The sequence below is a fragment of the Pristiophorus japonicus genome, chromosome 10, assembly GCF_044704955.1.
Source record: "Pristiophorus japonicus isolate sPriJap1 chromosome 10, sPriJap1.hap1, whole genome shotgun sequence".
NCBI classification, from domain to species: Eukaryota; Metazoa; Chordata; class Chondrichthyes; family Pristiophoridae; genus Pristiophorus; species Pristiophorus japonicus.
The window spans coordinates 59,707,529-59,729,656 of record NC_091986.1 but is presented as its reverse complement, the minus strand read 5'-3'; the positions used below and the strand labels follow the sequence as shown (position 1 = coordinate 59,729,656).

General features: G+C 44.5%; 1 protein-coding gene across 1 annotated transcript in view; it reads right to left on the bottom strand.

The window, feature by feature from the left end:
* Positions 1 to 6,153: 6,153 nt before the first annotated feature.
* The window catches only part of LOC139274591 (uncharacterized), a gene marked incomplete at its 3' end in the record, with an annotated part of 80,792 nt that continues 64,817 nt past the window's right edge, over positions 6,154 to 22,128 (bottom strand). The window contains exon 4 of the mRNA XM_070891271.1: positions 6,154 to 6,206. Coding sequence (XP_070747372.1) covers positions 6,154 to 6,206 — 53 coding nt within the window. The remainder of the gene's footprint in view (positions 6,207 to 22,128) is intronic.

The window sequence follows — 22,128 nt, the reverse complement described above, 5'->3', positions numbered from 1 at the left end:
AGTTGCATTGAGATCAACAGAATAATTTTTTTCATTAACTGAATACTTATTTTTAAAATAAAACCATAGTGAAGTTTTTAGGTTATTGAGCTAAAAAGTTATTTACAGGCAAATAAAGAGATTGGCAGAATATAAATATCCCTGGTGCAAGGGTCAAGGATGTCTCGGAGCGGGTGCAGGACATTCTGAAAAGGGAGGGTGAACAGCCAGTTGTCGTGATTCACAAAGGTACCAACGATATAGGTAAAAAACGGGATGAGGTCCTACGACATGAATGTAGGGAGCTAGGAGCTAAATTAAAAAGTAGGACCTCAAAAGTAGTAATCTCAGGATTGCTACCAGTACCACGTGCTAGTCAGAGTAGGAATCACAGGATAATCTAGATGCATACATTGCTTAAGGAATGGTACAAAAGGGAGGTATTCAAATTCCTGGGACATTGGAACCGGTTCTGGGGGAGGTGGGACCAGTACAAACTGGACGGTCTGCACCTGGATAGGACCGGAACCAATGTCCTAGGGGGAGTGCTTGCTGATGCTGTTGGGGAGGAGTTAAACTAACATGGATGGGACCTATGCAGGGAGACAGAGGGAAATAAAATGGAGGCATAAGCAAAAGATAGAAAGGAGAATAGTAAAAGGGAGGGCAGAGAAACCTAAGGCAAAAACAAAAAGGGCCACATTACAGCAAAATTCTAAAGGGGCAAAATGTGTCAAAAAGACAAGCTTGAAGGCTCTGTGCCTCAATGTGAGGAGTATACGGAATAAGGTGGATGAATTAACTGCGCAGATAGCAGTTAATGGATATGATGTAATTGGCATCACGGAGACATGGCTGCAGGGTGACCAAGGCTGGGAACTCAACATCCAAGGGTGTTCAAAATTTAGGAAAGATAGGCAGAGAGGAAAAAGAGGCAGGGTGGCATTGCTGGTTAAAGAAGAAATTAATGCAATAGTAAGGAGGGTCATTAGCTTGGATGATGTGGAATCGGTATGGGTGGAGCTGCAGAATACCAACAGGCAGAAAACGCTAGTGGGAGTTATGTACAGACCACCAAACAGTAGTAGTGAGGTTGGGGACAGCATCAAACAAGAAATAAGGGATGTGTGCAATAAAGGTACAGCAGTTATCATGGGTGACTTTAATCTACATATTGATTGGGCTAACCAAACTGGTAGCAATGCGGTGGAGGAGGATTTCCTGGAGTGCATTAGTGATGGTTTTCTAGACCAATGTGTCGAGGAACCAACTAGAGAGCTGGCCATCCTAGACTGCGTGATGTGTAATGAGAAGGGACTAATTAGCAATCTTGTTGTGCGAGGCCCCTTGGGGAAGAGTAACCATAATATGGTAGAATTCTTTATTAAGATGGAGAGTGACACAGTTAATTCAGAAACTAGAGTCCTCAACTTAAGGAAAGGTAACTTCGATGGTATGAGGCGAAAATTTGCTAGAATAGACTGGCAAAGGGTGCACGGTGGATAAGCAATGGCAAACATTTAAAGACCACATGGATGAACTTCAGCAATTGTACATCCCTGTCTAGAGTAAAAATAAAATGGGGAAAATGGCTCAACCGTGGCTAACAAGGGAAATTAAGGATAGTGTTAAAACCAAGGAAGAGGCATATAAATTGGCTAGAAAAAGTAACAAACCTGAGGACTGGGAGAAATTTAGAATTCAACAGAGGAGGACAAAGGGTTTAATTAAGAGGGAGGAAATAGAGTACGAGAGGAAGCTTGCAGGGAACATAAAAACTGACTGCAAAAGCTTCTAAAATATGTGAAGAGAAAAAGATTAGTGAAGACAAATGTAGGTCCGTTGCAGTCAGATTCAGGTAAATTTATAATGGGGAACAAAGAAATGGCAGACCAGTTGAACAAATACTTTGGTTCCGTCTTCACGAAGGAAGACACAAATAACCTTCCAAAAATATTAGGGGACCGAGGGTCTAGTGAGAAGGAGGAACTGAAGGAAATCCTTATTAGGCGGGAAATTGTGTTCGGGAAATTGATGGGATTGAAGGCCGATAAATCCCCAGGGCCTGATAGTCTGCATCCCAGAGTACTTAAGGAAGTGGCCCTAGAAATGATGGGTGCATTGGTGATCATTTTCCAATAGTCTATCGACTCTGGATCAGTTCCTATGGACTGGAGGGTAGCTAATGTAACACCACTTTTTAAAAAAGGAGGGAGAGAGAAAACGGGTAATTATAGACCGGTTAGCCTGACATCAGCAGTGGGGAAAATGTTGGAATCAATCATTAAGGATGAAATAGCAACGCATTTGGAAAGCAGTGACAGGATCGGTCCAAGTCAGCATGGATTTATGAAAGGGAAATCATGCTTGACGAATCTTCTGGAAATTTTTGAGGATGTAACTAGCAGATTGGACAAGGGAGAACCAGTGGATGTGGTGTATTTGGACTTTCAAAAGGCTTTTGACAAGGTCCCGCACAAGAGATTGGTGTGCAAAATCAAAGCGCATGTTATTGGGGGAAATTTACTGACGTGGATAGAGAACTGGTTGGCAGACAGGAAGCAGAGAGCCGGGATAAACGGGTCCTTTTCAGAATGGCAGGCAGTGACTAGTGCAGTGCCGCAGGGCTCAGTGCTGGGACCCCAGCTCTTTACAGTATACAATAACGATTTGGATGAAGGAATTGAGTGTAATATCTCCAAGTTTACAGGTGACACGAAACTGGGTGGTGGTGTGAGCTGTGAGGGGGATGCTAAGAGGCTGCAGGGTGACTTGGTTAGGTGAGTGGGCAAATACATGGCAGATCCAAGTATAATGTGGATAAATGTGAGGTTATCCATTTTGGGTGCAAAAACACGAAGGCAGAATATTAACTGAATATTAGGAAAAGGGAAGGTGCAACGAGACCTGGGTGTCATGGTTCATCAGTCATTGAAGGTTGGCATGCAGGTACAGCAGGCGGTGAAGAAGGCAAATGGTCTGTTGGCCTTCATAGCTAGGCGATTTGAGTATAGGAGCAGGAAGGTCTTACTACAGTTGTACAGGGCCTTAGTGAGGCCTCACCTGGAATATTGTGTTCAGTTTTGGTCTCCTAATCTGAAGAAGGACGTTCTTGCTATTGAGGGAGTGCAGCAAAGGTTCACCAGACTAATTCCAGGGATGGCTGCACTGTCATATGAGGAGAGACTGAATCAACTGAGCCTTTATTCACTGGAGTTTAGAAGGATGAGAGGGGATCGCATAGAAACATATAAGATTCTGACGGGACTGGACAGGTTAGATGCGGGAAGAATGTTCCCGATGTTGGGGAAGTCCAGAACCAGGGGACATAATCTTAAGGTAAGTGGTAGGCCTTTTAGGACTGAGATGAGGAGAAACTTCTTCACTCAGAGAGTAGGTAATCTGTGGAATTCCCTGCCGCGGAGAGTTGTTGATGCCAGTTCATTGGATATATTCAAGAGGGAGTTAGATATGGCCCTTACGGGTAAAGGAATCAAGGGGTATGGAGAGAAAGCAGGAAAGGGGTACTGAGGAAATGATCAGCCATGATCTTATTGAATGGTGGTGCAGGCTCAAAGGGCCGAATGGCCTATTCCTGCACCTATTTTCTATGTTTCTATGTTTCTATCTTTCCTATAATAAAAACAGAAAATGCTGGAAATCTCAGTAGGTCAGGCAACATCTGTGGAGAGAGAAACAGAGTTAACATGTTTTTTTTCTCTCTCCACAGCTGCTGCCTGGCCCGCTGAGATTTCCTGCATTTTCTGTTTTTATTTCAGATTCCAGCATCTGCAGTATTTAGCTTTTGTATAAATATCTCTTCGTTCTCCCTCTGTAACAGAACATTAATAACCTATAGCTGTACTGAAATGTAGGTCCTTTACAGACAGAAACAGGAGAATTTATAATGGGGAACAAGGAAATAGCAGAACAATTAAATAAATATTTCGCTCCTGTCTTCACAGAAGAGGACACAAACAACGTCCCAGAAATACTCAGGAACCAAGGGTCTAGTGAGCAAGAGGAATTAAAGGAAATGATTATTAGTAAGAAAATAGTGCTGGAGAAACTAATGGGGCTGAAGGCCGATAAATCCTCAGGGCCTGATGATCTGCATCCCAGAGTACTAAAAGAGGTAGCCATGGAAATAGTGGATGCATTGGTTGTCATCTTCCAAAATTCTATCGATCATGGAACTGTTCCTACAGATTGTAACCCCACTATTTAAAAAAAGGAGAGAGAGAGAAACCAGGGAACTACAGATCGGTTAGCCTAACACCAGTAGTAGGGAAAATGCTGGTGTCTATTTTAAAGGTTGTGATAATGGCACACTTAGATAATATCAATGGGATTAGACAAAGTCAACATGGATTTATGAAAGGAAAATCATGTTTAACAAACCTACTGGAGTTTTTTGAGGATGTAACTGATAGAATAAATAAGAGAGAACCAGTGGATGTAGTGTATTTGGATTTTCAGAAGGCCTTTGATAAAGTCCCACATAAGAGGTTAGTGTGCAAAATTAAAGCACATAGGATTGGGGGTAATGTATTGGCATGGATTGAAAATTGGCTAACTGACAGGAAACAGAAAGTAGGAATAAATGTTTTTTTTTCTGGTGGCGGGCAGTGACTAGTGGGGTACCACATAGATCAGTGTTTGGACCCCAGCTCTTCACAATATATATAAATGATTTGGATGAGGGAACCAAATGTAATTTTTCTAGGTTTGCTGATAACACAAAACTACGTGGGATTGTGAGTTGTGAGGAGGATGCAAAGAAGTTGCAAGGCGATTTAGATAGGTTGAATGAGTGGGCAAACACATGGCAGATGCAGTATAATGTGGATAAATGTGAAGTTATCCATTTTGTTAGGAAAAACATAAAGACAAAGTATTATTTGAATCGTGATAGCTCGTGATAGATGTACAAAGGGACCTAGGTGTCCTTGTACACCAGTCATTGAAAGCAAACAAGCAGGTGCAGCAAGCAGTTAGGAAGGCAAATGGTATGTTAACTTCATTGCAAGAGGATTTGAGTATAGAAGTAAGGGTGTCTCACTACAGTTATACAGGACTTTGTGAGACCACACCTGGAGTGTTGTGCACAGTTTTGGTCTCCCTTACCTAAGAAAGGATATACTTGCCATACTTGCAGCGAAGGTTCTCCAGACTGATTCCTGGGATGGCAGGACTGTTGTATGAGGAGAGATTGGGTCAACGAGGCCTGTATTCACTAGAGTTTAGAAGAATGAGAGGGGATCTCATTGAAACGTATAAAATTCTGATGGGGTTGGACAGACTGGATGCGGGGAGCATGTTTCCCCTGGTTGGGAAGTGAGACTTCAACAAGAGGTCACAGTCTCAGGTTACAGAGTAGGAAGTTTAGGATCGAGATGAGGAGAAATTTTTTCATTCAGGAGAGTGGTGAACCTGTGGAATTCTCTATCACAGAAGGCTGTGGAGGCCAAGTCACTGAATATAATTAAGAAGGAGATAGATAGATTTCTCGACACAAAAGGCATCAAGGGGTATGGAGAAAAAGTGGGAATATGGTGTTGACATAGAGGATCAGCCATGTTCATATTGAATGGCGGTGCAGGTTCGAAGGGCCGAATAGCCTACTACTGCTCCTATTTTCTATGTTTCTATGTTTCTAATATAAAAGACTCCAATTCAAAACACCAATGAATTTTCATTATAGGCTGAAAGTGAGTGATATCGAGCAGAAATAAAAATCAAATTATTGCCAGTATAGGTTGTTAATGTTCAGTCAAAAGCAGCCGTGCACCAGCACCACCCAGCATGTATTGACTGCCATTAAAGTTTGGCAGTGATATGTATTAGCTACGCATATTAGGAAATGCGGTCGTGTAGTGACCACGTTTTTCAGCCCATGACTTTTAATGGGCAGTTGAGGCTTTGTCCTTTGATGTATTTAGCTTTTATTTTTCAAACTATATTATTGATCCATCACTTTCTAAATAGGTTTTAATCTTGCTAAATTCAGCTTTTGTGCAATAAAACAACGTAAAGTTTTGTACTTACACATGGCAATGTATCAAATAACGAGTTCACTTACTTTGAACAGCTTAACTCAATCCGCTCCACAAAGCCAATTATTTTAAACTGAATGATTCCCTTGCTATCGATCGTGTTGAAGATAAATTTCCTTTTGTTCCCTTTAACATTGTGATTGTTTCTTTTAATTGAAATTGCAAAAGGGCCTGTGAAATAAAGGGTATATCAATTAATACAAACTGCTCCAACCAACCAACAACCATGTAGAGGAGGATGATGAATTCTCACATCAGATAAAAAGGATACATTTCTCATCAAACAAGAATAGATGAGAACGTTGAAGTTTTGTCTCAGACTCCTCTATGCTGCTCACTATTTATCAAATGTACAAACATCTTAGAACTAATTGTAGGAGAGTAGGATTTTAATAAGTATAAAATGAGCCTCTTGACCCCAATAAGAAACTAATGTTTCATCGTCATAGATATTCTGAGAGGAAATTTTAGAGCCAGATGTAAAAACTGTCAGAAAGGCAGTAGTGACATAGTACAAAGAGTATAGGCCATAAATACAGTGATCTTCAGCTCTGCTTCACAACCTCCAATCTATATACAAGAAACACCATCAGCACTCTCAACAGTACTTTGTTGCTGGAGCCAGGAATGAATTCAATGATGTAAAGGGGAAAACCAAGCAAAATCTAGATTTTAATTAATAGGCGTAGAAGACTACAGGTGGAGGGCCATGGGAGAGCAAAGTGTTGATACTACCTAAAAAAGGTGCCATGGAATTGTTTGGTTCAGAATATCTGCATAGAGTGATAAAAGTCAAAATAGCCAATGAATCCAGTGAGTGACTTGATTCGTTATCCCATACCCTACTGAATAAGAAGTTGCATTAAGAGTTGCCTCTCTTAATGAATAACAGTATCTTTCTTGCAGTAGATACACATAAATAATGCCTTGGAGGATGCCTCACTGGTACAACCATCAAATATTGCCTAACAGTTGTATACCTAGGCTCAGAGCTCCTTACCAGAAAATATGGAGACCACCAAGCACAAAAGAGACAGAGCCAACTGCGCCTCTACATCTTAATGAGTCACCAGTACATCAGTGGAACATAGAGGAGTGTGACCTTTTCTACCATGTACGTAGTCTAGTAGTTATAGCACTGGACTAGCAACCCAGTGGTTGTGAGTTCACATTTCACCATGTTGTAATAACCCAACTGGTTCACTATTGAGTTTCAGGGAAATTCCTGTCATGCCTACCAGATCTGGCTTACATATGACTCCAGTCCTTCAATTGACTGATGCCCTCAGAGCAACTAGGGATGGGCAATAAATGTTGCTCACATCTTAAGAACAAATAAAAAAACAATGGCTGGCTCAACTAATCCAAGTAGGGCTATTCCCATTCATAGTTATGGTGATTCCGAATTACCATAAATATGTATGCGAATATCCCCAAAAACACACACTTAAACTAAAAACATTTTAAAATCACATATTGAAAATTAATCAAAATGGAATTTAATGAATTATTTAAAATAAAAATGTAAGTTTTTGAGAAATAAGACTACATATTTTAAAGGGTCAAAAATAAACTTACCTTATTTAACAGGATTTAAAATGTTTAAATTATTGAAAAAAATGTCTTTTTCTGTTCTTTAAAAGTCTTACGCTGATAAAAGTAGGCCTTTTATCAACCATAAGAATTTCAAGAGTATTCGCTGGCAGAAGTTGGGCAAATAGCCCAACTCACCGCCCACGGAGGTCCTTTACTTCCCCATGCGAGCGATCTGTCAAGAGGATCGCAAGTTCCAGGTTTAGGTGCATGCGCTTCACATACCTAGACCCAGAACTTGCGGGGCCCCTACAAGTGCGCGCGCATCTCAATGCACCTGTAGGGACTGCAAATTCAGGGCCATTGAAATCAGCAATGCAGCGTAAAAGCAACGCTTCCTGCTGGTAATGCTTATTTATAAAATTTGCCCTCATAAGATGACTCAATTATCTTATGACGGACTTTATGGAGGTGAAATTCAGTTGCACCCTATTTGGGGGCGGTAACATCTGGGAGATGGGACACTTGGTGGCAGGCACAGAATTCCCAGCCCACTCGAAAAATTTGGGTTACTGCCCCCAAAAGGAACTGAAGCACAAAATAACGTGGTCCACTTCACTTCCTTTCTGGGGTGGTAGTGCGGCGGATGGGTTGAAAGCGGGACCCAGCGCTATGCACTGGACCGCGTAGCAGTGCCACGTAGGAGGGGCTCTTCCCTTAATTAAAGGGAAGGGCCCAAGTTGCAAGCTCTGCAGGGGTGAAACAGGCTTCCATGGACTACTGGAGAGCGGGGGTACAGTGCCAACAGCCCAGCACTCAAGCAGAGTGCCGGGCTGAACAATCGCGGCATGGACCCGGCAATCGAGGAGCCGATAGGGCAACAAAGAAAACCACCAAATTTTTTTTAACATGGCCGCCACCTTCCCTTTAAGTCGTGCCCCGTGAAAGGCTTGCAGCCCAATTCATGTCCCCTGAAGCTGCCCCTTGCATTGCCTGGCACAGCCTCATGGGGCTCTCCCTAATTTTTGTTCCATGGCGATAACGGGGCACTATGCATGTTGATGACATCATCTAATGGGGCTCAGTGAAGGTTTCACACCTTCAGCAGCTAGCAACTTTGGTTCAGTATCTCTTTTGCCTCTAAGTCAGATGGTCAGGGCTTCATACCACACACCAGAGACTTCAACACATTATCTAGGCTGATAGTTCAGTGCAGTACTGAGAGAGTGCTGCACTATCAGAGGTGCTGAGGTAGAAATTCGTCATGGCACAAAATGGGCAGTATCGAGTCGGCCACCCATTAAACACAGTGCCTTCTCCATGGGCCACTCGATGGGCCTCTCCCTGTGGTGCTCCCTCTCTTTGTAGTAGCCTTTCGCTCTCTCTTTCTCGATGCCTTTCCCTCTGTAATTGGCAGTGCCTTTGCCTTCGGTGAAGCATCCTCTGATGGTAAAGTTGGAGCAGGCGGTCAAGTGGCAGCACAGCTCCCGTGAAGCGACGTAAATGGTAAAACATCAAAAGTGTCGTGAGTGATACAGGGAAAAAGCTAGGAGGCAGAAGAATGTTTGAGCAAAAAAATCACTGCGAATGGTCCACCAGCCACTCTGCCTAACTGTTGGAAACCAGAACTAAGTAATGACCGACACGAAAAACTTTCCAAGATGGCACCTTTAAAGAGCGCTGGTGCATCCGGTTCCTGACAGCAACTCGACTGCTCAAGCTGTCATTGTCATCGGCAGGTGCTAAGGTTTGTTGCACGGGGCAATTGCACTTCTGGGGTAGTAAGGGGGCGATTCGTACGCCGATGATGTCATCATCGCCACATGCTGCCAAGCGGCGCGCAACCTCGTAGCCTCTGCAAAACCTTCGCCCAGTTCCAAGAGGGCAAGTAAGATTAAAACACCCCACATATTGAGCCCAATAACGGTCTCAAAGAGATAGTTTTTATTGAAAAGTTTACCGTAGTAATCATAGAGGAGAGGATTTAAATCGCTCGGGACTATAACGGCCATGGATTCAAGAGTGAATCTAGGCGAGAAGTGTTAACGGTGGACAGTTAATGATGATATCATGATGAGTGGTAACTCTGACAAAGCGAAAGGGGACAAGTATCTATTAGTCCAGGCAAGAGGCTTATGTTAAGCATAAATTGACTTCATAACAACCGTATTCAGACAAAACAAAAGCAGAATAGAGACAGACAAGTTACTTAAAGCACTGGTGAAGGACAAGAAACTCAAGTACAATGACTGGAAGGTGGCAGCCCTTCTCTATTTTCTAGAAGAGAGAACACAAATGGGTGACGAACTTAAAAATGATATCAGATGGTACAAAAAGTGGCTGTGTGGTTGATAATGAAGAAGAAAGCTGTAGACTGCAGGAAGATATCAATGGACTTGTCAGGTAGGCAGAAAAGTGGCAAATGGAATTCAATCCCGAGAAGTGTGAGGTAATGCATTTGGGGAGGGCTAACAAGGCAAGATCATACACATTAAATGGTAGGATACTGAGAAGTGTAGAGGAACAAAGGGGCCTTGGAGTGCATGTCCACAGATCACTGAAAGTAGCAGGACAGGTAGATATGGTGGTTAAGAAGGCATACTGGAACATTTCCTTTATTAGCCGATGCAAAGACTATAAGAGCAGGGAGGTTATGCTTGAATTGTATAAAACACTAGTTAGACCACAGCTGGAATACTGCTTACAGTTCTGGTCACCACATTATAAGATGTGATTGCATGAGAGAGGGTACAGAAGAGATTTACAAGGATGTTGCCAGTACTGGAGAATTTTAGCCACGAGGAAAGATTGAATAGGCTGGAGTTCTTTTCTTTGGAATAGAGGAGGCTGAGAGGAACTTAATTGAGGTGTATCAAATTCTGAGGGGCCAAAATAGAGTGAATAGGAAGGATCTAGTTCCCTTAACCAGGGGACATAAATTTAAAGTAATTGGTAGAAGGATTAGAGCGGAGAAGAACAGAACTGTTTTCACCCAGAGGGTGGGTGGGAGTGGTCTGGAACTCACTGCCTGAAAATGTGGTAGAGGCAGAAACCCTCATCACATTTCAAAAGTACTTGGATATGCACTTGAAGTGCCGTAAACTATAAGGCTACGAGCGAAGATCTGGAAAGTGGGATTAGGCTGGATAGCTCTTTTTCAGCCGGCACAGACACGATGGGCCGAATGGCCTCGTTCTGTGCCATAATTTTCGTTGATTCTATTGGGGCAAAATTCAGTACCAGCTGCGAGGTGGGAGGTCCTGCGCCAGTCGCGGAAGTCCCACCCCGTGACCTATATTGGGCTTACCGTCCCCGCAAAATATCGTGCTCCTCTTCCCCTCGGGGGCGGGAGCGGGGCGCAAAGGCCTGCAAAATTCCAGCGCTACGTGGTGGGATGGGTAGCGCTGGTACATAGACGGAGCCCTCCCCTTCCATTGAAGGGGGGGCCCAAGTTACCGACTCTGCAGGTGGGAAACGGGACCATCGTGAGACCACCAGCTAGTGGGGTGCTGTGGCAGAAGCCTGACCAACAAGTGGAGTGCCTAGCTGCAAGATCGCAGCACGGACCTCACGATCTACAAACAAGTCGACCATGACTGCTAAAGTTTTCCCCGTGAGAAGCCTGCAGCCCAGTATGTGCTCGGCGGAGCTTCACAAGGCACTTCCGAATTTTCGCACTGGGGTGAAAACGGGTCACTGCACTTGGTGATGACATCGTCAGCACTGGCACAACGACGTGGGGCGCAAACGGTAGGAGCGTGAAACTACCTATTACCGCCTCCACTAAACTTCCACAGAATTTAGCGAGAGTCAGTAGCGCTGTGCCCTGGCGAAAAGTCGTTTGCAGGGGCACTAACAGAAAGCGCAAACATCCCAAATTTTTCCCCCTATAATTATAAAACAACTAAAATAGCACAATGAGGAATTAAAAACAAATCGCAAATGAAAAGGAAAATTCACAGACTATTGTCAAGGGTCAATTTGTACTTTATTTAATCAATCTGGCACAGACATGATGGGTCGGATGGCCTCCTTCTGTGCTGTAAATTGTATGAATCTATACTGAGTGGGCAAGTAATATTAAAGCAATGCTCAGTGAGAATTCTTGCTGCTAGTTTGTATTCAGAAAATGTAGGCTTCTACAGTCATGGAGTTGTGCAGCACAGGCAGATTCAGCCCATCACAAAAGGTTACTGCAGAAGATAAAGGTACGCGGAGTCAGAGGAAATGTATTAGCATGGATAGAGAATAGGCTGGCTAACAGAAAGCGGAGAGTCGGGATAAATGGTTCCTTTTCGGGTTGGAAATTGGTGGTTAGTGGTGTGCCTCAGGGATCGGTGCTGGGACCACAACTGTTTACAATATACATAGATGACCTGAAAGAGGGGACAGAGTGTAGTGTAACAAAATTTGCAGATGACACAAAGATTAGTGGGAAAGCGGGTTGTGTAGAGGACACAGAGAGGCTGCAAAGAGATTTAGATAGGTTAAGCGAATGGGCTAAGGTTTGGCAGATGGAATACAATGTTGGAAAATGTGAGGTCATCCACCTTGGGAAAAAAAACAGTAAAAGGGAATATTATTTGAATGGGGAGAAATTACAACATGCTGCGGTGCAGAGGGACCTGGGGGTCCTTGTGCATGAATCCCAAAAAGTTAGTTTGCAGGTGCAGCAAGTAATCAGGAAGGCGAATGGAATGTTGGCCTTCATTGCGAGAGGGATGGAGAACAAAAGCAGGGAGGTCCTGCTGCAACTGTACAGGGTATTGGTGAGGCCGCACCTGGAGTACTGCGTGCAGTTTTGGTCACCTTACTTAAAGAAGGATATACTAGCTTTGGAGGGGGTACAGAGACGATTCACTAGGCTGATTCCGGAGATGAGGGGGTTACCTTATGATGATAGATTGAGTAGACTGGGTCTTTACTCGTTGGAGTTCAGAAGAATGAGGGGTGATCTTATAGAAACATTTGAAATCATGAAAGGGATAGACAAGATAGAGGCAGAGCGGTTGTTTCCACTGGTCGTGGAGACTAGAACTAGGGGGCACAGCCTCAAAATACGGGGGAGCCAATTTAAAACCGAGTTGAGAAGGAATTTCTTCTCCCAGAGAGTTGTGAATCTGTGGAATTCTCTGCCCAAGGAAGCAGTTGAGGCTAGCTCATTGAATGTATTCAAATCACAGATAGATAGATTTTTAACCAATAAGGGAATTAAGGGTTATGGGGAGCGGGCGGGTAAGTGGAGCTGAGTCCACGGCCAGATCAGCCATGATCTTGTTGAATGGCGGAGCAGGCTCAAGGGGCTAGATGGCCTACTCCTGTTCCTAATTCTTACGTTCTTATGTTCTTATCACACCTGTGCCATCTCTCTGAAAGAGCTATCCTCTTAGTCCCATTCCCTTTTCCTTTCCCCATTTATCACATTGTGAATGAGCGCACTCTATGAAAGAGGTATCAGGCAGACTGCTCAAAGCCGGTAGGATCCTTCTTTGAATGTGCAGGTTGTCATGTATCTTACATTATTATATATAACTGTATCCTAACATGCTATACATGACTGTAATAAGATATGACCTGTAACCACCAGCATACCTTACCACCAGGGGTGCACTTGCAAGAGACAGGTATATAAGGGCAGGTCTCAGGCAAGTGCAGCATTCCAGAGCTGTGAAATAAAGGTGCAGGTCCAGAGTGACCTTGACTTCACTACATGCCTCATGTGAATCTGTACTGAGGGGACAGGACTTTACACAGATTAGGGTCTGATTACATCATCTGGATCCAAATGCAATTTTTACTCAGCTGCAGTGAGTTTCCCAACAGGTGAACACCGCCGGGATCGGATTGAGGGCAAAAGAAGCACAAAAAGATACCTATTTTAATTAAATTTTTCTATCCTTGTTGGGCTAGGAGGAGCAGGAGTAAAGCACAAGAAAAGTTTATATGTCCCCTACCATAGACCCAGCCCTTTTCCCAATTGCGTACCACAGGATGACCTCGGCAGCCGATCCTGCCACTTACTTGGTCTTGGCGGGTGGTCATCAGACCATGCAATGCTCTGCTATTTCCTGCTGACTTCAGGAAGTCGGCTGACAAAATTTAAATGAGACTTGAGAGGTCAAATATCATGAGCCTCATTTCTGGAGCAAAGAGTTTGTTTCTAAGCCACTGAAAACTGGCCTGAAGTTACAATTTGGCCACAACTTCAGTCGTATCAGTCAGTTTGTGAAGCAAACCCCACTAAGCTTTACTCAGTGGCTTTGCCGCAGAGCGGGATTTGTGACTCACCCAGTTAAAATCACATTGGGGTCCAATAGACATCATCGGGTCACTATTTGAATTTATTCATGAGGTATCCGCCTTTTTCAAGAAGGCACAGTCAGCTCCAGAGTTAAAATGGCGGTCGGTGGTTTCTGGCAGGAATGGAGCGGTATGTCGATTGTCACAATTTGAACCACTCACCCATCCTATTCCCATTGGGCAGGTTATGTTATAAATAGGGTCGACATCTTGCAGCCATTCCAGTGGAACTGAATTGTGTTTAAAAAAGGAGACAAGTCCGACTGCGGCAACTACAGAGGAATCTCCCTGTTATGAGCCGCTGGAAAAGTCGTCGCTAGAATCCTCCTCAACCGTCTTCTCCCTGTGGCTGAGGAGCTCCTCCCGGAGTCACAGTGTGGATTTCGTCCCTTACAGTGCACAATGGACATGATTTTTACAGCGCGACAGCTGCAGGAAAAATGCAGGGAACAGCACCAGCCCTTATACATGGCCTTCTTTGACCTTGCAAAGGCTTTTGACACCGTCAACCGCGAGGGTCTATGGAGCGTCCTCCTCCATTTTGGATGCCCCCAAATGTTCATCACCATCCTCAGCCTTCTCCATGATGACATGCAGGCCGTGAAACTTACCAACGGATCCATCACAGACCCAATCCACGTCTGGATCAGGGTTAAAGAGGGCTGCGTCATCGCTCCAACCTTCTTCTCAATCTTCCTCGCAGTCATGCTCCACCTCACAGTCAACAAGCTCCCCGCTGGAGTGGAACTAAACTACAGAACCAGTGGGAACCTGTTGAACATTCGTTGTCTCCGGGCCAGGTCCAAGATCACCCCAACTTCTGTCGTCGAGCTGCAGCACACGGACGACGCCTGCATCTGCACACATACAGAGGCTGAACTCCAAGTCATAGGCAACGTATTTACTGAGGCTTAGGAAAGCATGGGCCTTATGCTAAACATCTGTAAGACAAAGGTCCTCCACCAACCTGTCCCTGCCACACAGCACTGCTCCCCAGTCATCAAGATCCATGGCGCGGCCCTGGACAACATGGACCATTTCCCATACCTCGGGAGCCTCCTATCAACAAGAGCAGACATTGACGACGAGATTCAACACTGCCTCCAGTGCGCCAGTGCAGCCTTCGGCCGCCTGAGGAAAAGAGTGTTTGAAGACCAGGCCCTCAAATCTGTCACCAAGCCCATGGTCTACAGGGCTGTAGTAATACCTGCCCTCCTGTATGGCTCAGAGACATGGACCATGTACAGTAGACACCTCAAGTCACTGGAGAAATACCACCAATGATATCTCCGCAAGATGCTGCAAATCCCCTGGGAAGACAGGCACACCAACGTTAGCGTCCTCGACCAGTCCAACATCCCCAGCATTGAAGCATTGACCAGTTCCGCTGGGCAGGCCACACTGTTCGCATGCCAGACATGAGACTCCCAAAGCAGGTGTTCTACTCGGAGCCCCTTCACGGCAAATGAGCCAAAGGTGGACAGAGGAAATGTTACAAGGACACCCTCAAAGCCTCTCTGATAAAGTGCAACATCCCCACTGACACCTGGGAGTCCCTGGCCAAAGACCACCCTAAATGGAGGAAGTGCATCCGGGAGGGCGCCTAGCACCTCGAGTCTCATCGCTGAGAGCAGGCAGAAATCAAGCAGAGGCAGCGGAAAGACTGTGCGGCAAACCAGTCCCACCCCACCTTTCCCTCAACGTCTATCTGTCTCACCTGTGACAGGGACTGTGATTCTCGTATTGGACTGTTCAGCCACCTAAGGACTCATTTTTAGAGTGGAAGCAAGCCTTCCTCGATTCCAAGGAACTGCCTATGTTGATGATGATGACACTTCGATCTGCAGCATATATGTAATTTTGTGATCTGTACCTGATGTGAATGACCTCGCCAATTTGTGGTGATGAATGATATTTCTTTGCATTAGCAGTGACACGCCACCATGAATAATTGCAGAAGTCTTGACATTGCATCATTCATTCCACCAACATGGAGCACTACAAAATGGTAAATTTCCCCAGTGATTTATATAAAGAAGCGCTAATGCTCACAAAGCCTCACCCACCCACTGTGAGTTTATAGGCTGTTCAGCCTCTTGAGCCTGTTCCACCATTCAATGAGATCATGGCTGCTCTGTATTTTAACTCCATTTACCTGCCTTGGCTCCATACCCCTTTATACTCTTGCGTAGCTAAAATCTATTGAGCTCAGTTTTAAAATTATTAATTCAGCTTGCATCTACTGCTTTTTATAGAAGTGAATTCCACACTTCTATAACTTTTTGGATGAAGAAATGTTTTCTAACTTTTCTCTTGAATGGCAGTCTCTGATTTTAAGGTTATGTTCCCAAAGGCTTTCCCATCATCTTCTGCATTTTGATTGCTTTGTGTGAACTCCCTGACCATGAAGGAAATGACATTAACTTTCCTGTGTATTGGGCAACCATTTCCCCCAAGCTGCATTGCGATCAATTTCTTTGAATTTAAATAAGTTCATGAATATTAATTCAGCATCACAAAACTGCATTTGATGATGCCAAATAGAAATACTTCTGTACTGTACTAAAATTCAGCCTAAGGGGATTCCTAAAAGCAACGTAATAATATCCTGGATTTTATGTTACGCTCTTGAGAGATCATTTCTGGTCTTTGCTCATCTCATGACCACCTCATCAACATAATTCCCTTTAATAAGCATGAAAAAGACTTTATACATTGTAACAATCAGGCTGAAAGAACTATAGAGAAAGACATAAATTTGCAGTCTCACTGCAGTTGTACAGGGCATTGGTGAGGCCACACCTTGAATATTGTGTACAGTTTTGGTCTCCTAATCTGAGGAAGGACATTCTTGCTATTGAGAGAGTACAGCGAAGGTTCACCAGACCGATTCCCGGGATGGCAGGACTGAAATATGAAGAAAGACTGGATCGACTAGGCTTATATTGACTGGAATTTAGAAGAATGAGAGGGGATCTCATAGAAACATATAAAATTCTGACCGGATTGGACAGGTTAGATGCAGGAAGAATGTTCCCAATGTTGGGGAAGTCCAGAACTAGGGGTCACAGTCTAAGGATAAGGGGTAAGCCATTTAGGACCAAGATGAGGAGAAACGTCTTCACTCAGAGAATTGTGAACCTGTGGAATTCTCTACCACAGAAAGTTGTTGAGGCCAGTTCGTTAGATATATTCAAAAGGGAGTTCGATGTGGCCCTTATAGCTAAAAGTATCAAGGGGTATGGAGAGAAAGCAGGAATGGGGTACTGAAGTTGCATGATCAGCCATGATCATATTGAATGGTGGTGCAGGCTCAAAGGGCCGAATGGCCCGCTCCTGCACCTATTTTCTATGTTTCTATGACTCTGCGCTAGGAGCCTTGCCTCTCGTAAATTTATTCTACCGTGGTAAACGAGATGTAAGCATGAATTATATTGCCGCATTGTGCAATATGTAGTGATTCTGTTCAAGCAACCAAAGGGGAAATGAATTCAACCCAAATTCAACAAAGAATACAGGATATTATTTTGCAGTCAGGAATTTATTTTAAAAACTGGGCAAATTATCTCGAAAAAAGTACCCAGATGTTTGCCTCCAAGGCCATATTGCCATTTCTTTTTCATACATTTTTATATTTTATTCAATTTCACTGGAATCAGTCTTAACCGTAGTGAGTTTTGGGGCATTAAAATAACCGCTCTGGACATGAAGCTCTGTAACTATAATGTGTTGATAAAGGTCCGTTCCTGATATCAAAGCAGTGATTTGAATTTAATGCTTCCTGCACAAGTTTCCAGGGGTTTGGGAAACACAGCAGTTAAAGGGAGGTGGGAGCAACTGCATCCAGAAGGTAATTGTTTTTATAGCCCTGCATGTGGGCCAGGATTACTTAAGGAAGTTGCCCGAGAAATAGTGGATGCATCGGTGATGATTTTCCAACAGTCTATCGACTCTGGATCAGTTCCAATTACTGGAGGGTAGCTAATGTAACACCACTTTTTAAAAAAGGAGTGAGAATTATAGACCGGTTAGCCTGACATCAGCAGTGGGGAAAATATTGGAATCAATTATTAAAGATGAAATAGCAGCGCATTTGGAAAGCAGTGACAGGATCGGTCCAAGTCAGCATGGGTTTATGAAAGGGAAATGATGCATGACAAAGCTTTGATAAATTTTTGATGATATAACTAGTAGAGTGGACAAGGGAGAACCAGTGGATGTGGTGTATTTGGACTTTCAAAAGGCTTTTGACAAGGTCCCACACAAGAGATTGGTGTGCAAAATTAAAGCACATGGTATTGGGGATAATGTATTGATGTGGATAGAGAACTGGTTGGCAGTCAGGAAGCAGAGAGTCGGTATAAACGGATCCTTTTCAGAATGGCAGGCAGTGACTAGTGGGGTGCCTCAGGGCTCAGTGTTGGGACCACAGCTATTTACAATATACATCAATGATTTAGATGAAGCAATTGAATGTAATATCTCCAAGTTTGCAGATGACACTAAGCTGGGCGGTGGTGTGAGCTGTGAGAAGGATGCTAAAAGGCTGCAGGGTGACTTGGACAGGTTAGGTAAGTGGGCAAATGCATGGCAGATGCAGTATAATGTGGATAAATGTGAGATTATCCACTTTGGTGGCAAAAACACGAAGACAGAATATTATCTGAATGGTGGCAGATTAGGAAAAGGGGAGGTGCAACGAGACCTGTGTGTCATGGTACATCAGTTATTGAAGGTTGGCATGCAGATGCAGCAGGCGGTGAAGAAGGCAAATGGCATGTTGGCCTTCATAGCTAGGGGAATTGAGTATAGGAGCAGGTTGGTCTTGCTGCAGCTATACTGGCCTTGGTGAGGTCTCACCTGGAATATTGTGTTCAGTTTGGTCTCCTAATCTGAGGAAGGATGTTCTTGCTATTGAGAGAGTGCAGCGAAGGTTTACCAGATTGATTCCTGGGATGGCAGGACTGACATATGAGGAGAGACTGAATCGACTGGGCCTGTATTCACTGGATTTTAGAAGAATGAGAGGGGATCTCATAGAAACATATAAAATTCTGACGTGTCAGGTGCAGGAAGAATGTTCCCGATGTTGGTGAAGTCCAGAACCAGGGGTCACAGTCTACGGATAAGGGGTAAGCCATTTAGGACTGAAATGATGAGAAACTTCTTCACTCAGAGAATTGTGAACCTGTGGAATTCTCTACCACAGAAAGTTGTTGATGTCAGTTCGTTAGATATATTCAAGAGGGAGTTGGATATGGCCCTTACAGCTAAAGAGATCAAGGGGTATGGCGAGAAAGCTGGAAAGGGGTACTGAGGTGAATGATCAGCCATGATCTTATTGAATGGTGGTGCAGGGTCGAAGGGCCGAATGACCTACTCCTGCACCTATTTTCTATGTCTCTATGTTTCTAGGAGGATCAGAGGTGCTTCCCCTGGCGCTTCAAGCAAATCTTCTCTCGCGATCGGCCGACGCATCCGCCTGCCTCCTTCCCCCCAACCCAGGATCTATCCCAGTGCCCTCCTCCCACCCAATTGCCGATCCAATTCCCCTCCACCAACCCAGCGATGTCTCCCAGTCCTCCCTCCCTCCCAATTGCCGGTCCCATCCCCCCAACCCCACCAACCAGGCAATCTCTCCCAGTCCTCCCTCCCTCTTAATTGCAGGTCCAAACTTCCCCACCCCACCAACCAAGCAATCTCCCCCAGTCCTCCGTCCCTCCCAGTTGCTGGTCCGAACACCACCACCAAACTCGGTTACCGGAGACCGTCCCAAATGAACATTTCAAAACTGAAATTGCTGAATTCTTGTTCGGCAAGGATATTAAGGATTACAATACCGAATGACTTCTCATCCTCGATGATTTCAACCTCCATCTAAATTCATCATGCTCTCTCTCCTCTGAGTTCACTAGCCTCCTACCCTTCCTTAATCTCTCTCTCCATGTAAACTCACCAACCCATATTCATTGCCAGCTTCTCCACCTTGCCATCTCTCATGGCCTCGCTACTCCCATCATATCAATCACAGATAGGCCATCTCTGACCACTTTCTCGTATCGCTCTCCACTCGCATCCCCATTCCATCCACCCAACCATACCTCCTCCTGTGTCTGCCCCTGGAAAAAACTCTCTCGACTCTCTGACAACTGCACTTATGAACTCCCAACTGTCCAGCCTTTAGCCCTCCATTCACCATGACATCTCTGCAGCTACCGATCTGCTCAATCAAACCCTCACCACCACCTTTGATGCCCTAGACCCTGTTAAAACAATTACTGTCTCTCACCCTAGCCATTCCCCCGGTACAGGCCTGATCTTCACTCCCTTAAGTCCAAGCGACGCAGACTTGAACGGATATGGCAGACAACTGGTTTAGCCATTCACCGCCGAATCTGGCTGGACCACATAAAGCACGATCAGGTCCTGCTCTCGTCTGCCAAAATCGTTCACTATTCCAGAATCATTCTGGAATGTAAAGATAAACACCGGCTTCTATTCTCCACCGCAAATTGCCTTTCTAAACCCCTCTCCCCAGTCTCCATCCTCACCTCCGACAATAAGTGTGAGGAGCTCATGGACTTCTTTGACTCTAAGATTGAGACCATCCCTTCGGCTGTCTCTGCCTCTTCCCTTCCTTCCCCTAGCTCACCAGGCCAATCTTCCTCTAAGGATCCCTCCTGCCCTAACCCTGACCTCACATCTTTCTCCAGCTTCTCTCCGATCTCCCCTCATGACCTTTCTGAGCTCATCCTGATAGGATTGGACAGGTTAGATGCAGGAAGAATGTTCTCAATGTTGGGGAAGTCCAGAACCAGGGGACACATTCTAAGGATAAGGGGTAAGCCATATAGGACCGAGATAAGGAGAAACTTTTTCACCCAGAGAATTGTGAACCTATGGAATTCTCTGCCACAGAAAGTTGTTGAGTCCAGTTCGATGGATATATTCAAAAGGGAGTTAGATGTGGCCCTTACGGCTAAAGGGATCGGGGGTATGGAGAGAAGGCAGGAATGGGGTACTGAAGTTGCATGATCAGCCATGATCATATTGAGTGGTGCAGGCTCGAAGGGCCGAATGGCCTGCTCCTGCACCTATTTTCTATGTTTCTATATTTCTATGTTTCTATCTTGTCTATGAGACCCACTTTCTGCTCCCTTGAACTTATTCCCACCAAACTGCTGACAACCCAATTTCCTTTTCTGACTCCCATGTTAGCTGACATTGTTAACGGTTCTCTCTCCTCCAGTACTGTACCCCTCTCCCTTAATTCTGCCGTCATCATCCTCTACTCAAAAAACCAACCCTCAAGCCCTCTGTTCTTGCTAACTACCACCCCATCTCCATGCTCCCAAATCTGTGCCTATCTTTTCTGTCATTCCATGCTTCAATCCATCCAATCTGGAGTCCATGCCTGCCATAGTACCAAAACGGCTCTCATCAAAGTCACAAATTACATCCTTTGTGACTGTGACAAAGGAAAACTATCCCTACTCGTCCTTCAGAGGGTCAGAGGGTCTAGTAAGGAGGAGGAACTGAGGGAAATCCTTATTAGTCGATAAATTGTGTTGGGGAAATTGATGGGATTGAAGGCCGATAAATCCCCAGGCCTGATGGACTGCATCCCAGAGTACTTAAGGAGGTGGCCGTGGAAATAGCGGATGCATTGACAGTCATTTTCCAACATTCCATTGACTCTGGATCAGTTCCTATAGAGTGGAGGGTAGCCAATGTAACCCCACTTTTTAAAAAAGGAGGGAGAGAGAAAACAGGGAATTATAGACCGGTCAGTCTGACATCGGTAATGGGTAAAATGATGGAATCAATTATTAAGGATGTCATAGCAGTGCATTTGGAAAGAGGTGACATGATAGGTCCAAGTCAGCATGGATTTGTGAAAGGGAAATCATGCTTGACAAATCTTCTGGAATTTTTTGAGGATGTTTCCAGTAGAGTGGACAAGGGAGAACCAGTTGATGTGGTATATTTGGACTTTCAGAAGGCTTTCGACAAGGTCCCACACAAGAGATTAATGTGCAAAGTTAAAGCACATGGGATTGGGGGTAGTGTGCTGACATGAATTGAGAACTGGTTGTCAGACAGGAAGCAAAGAGTAGGAGTAAATGGGGACTTTTCAGAATGGCAGGCAGTGATTAGTGGGGTACCACAAGGTTCTGTGCTGGGGCCCCAGCTGTTTACACTGTACATTAATGATTTAGATGAGGGGATGAAATGTAGTATCTCCAAATTTGCAGATGAC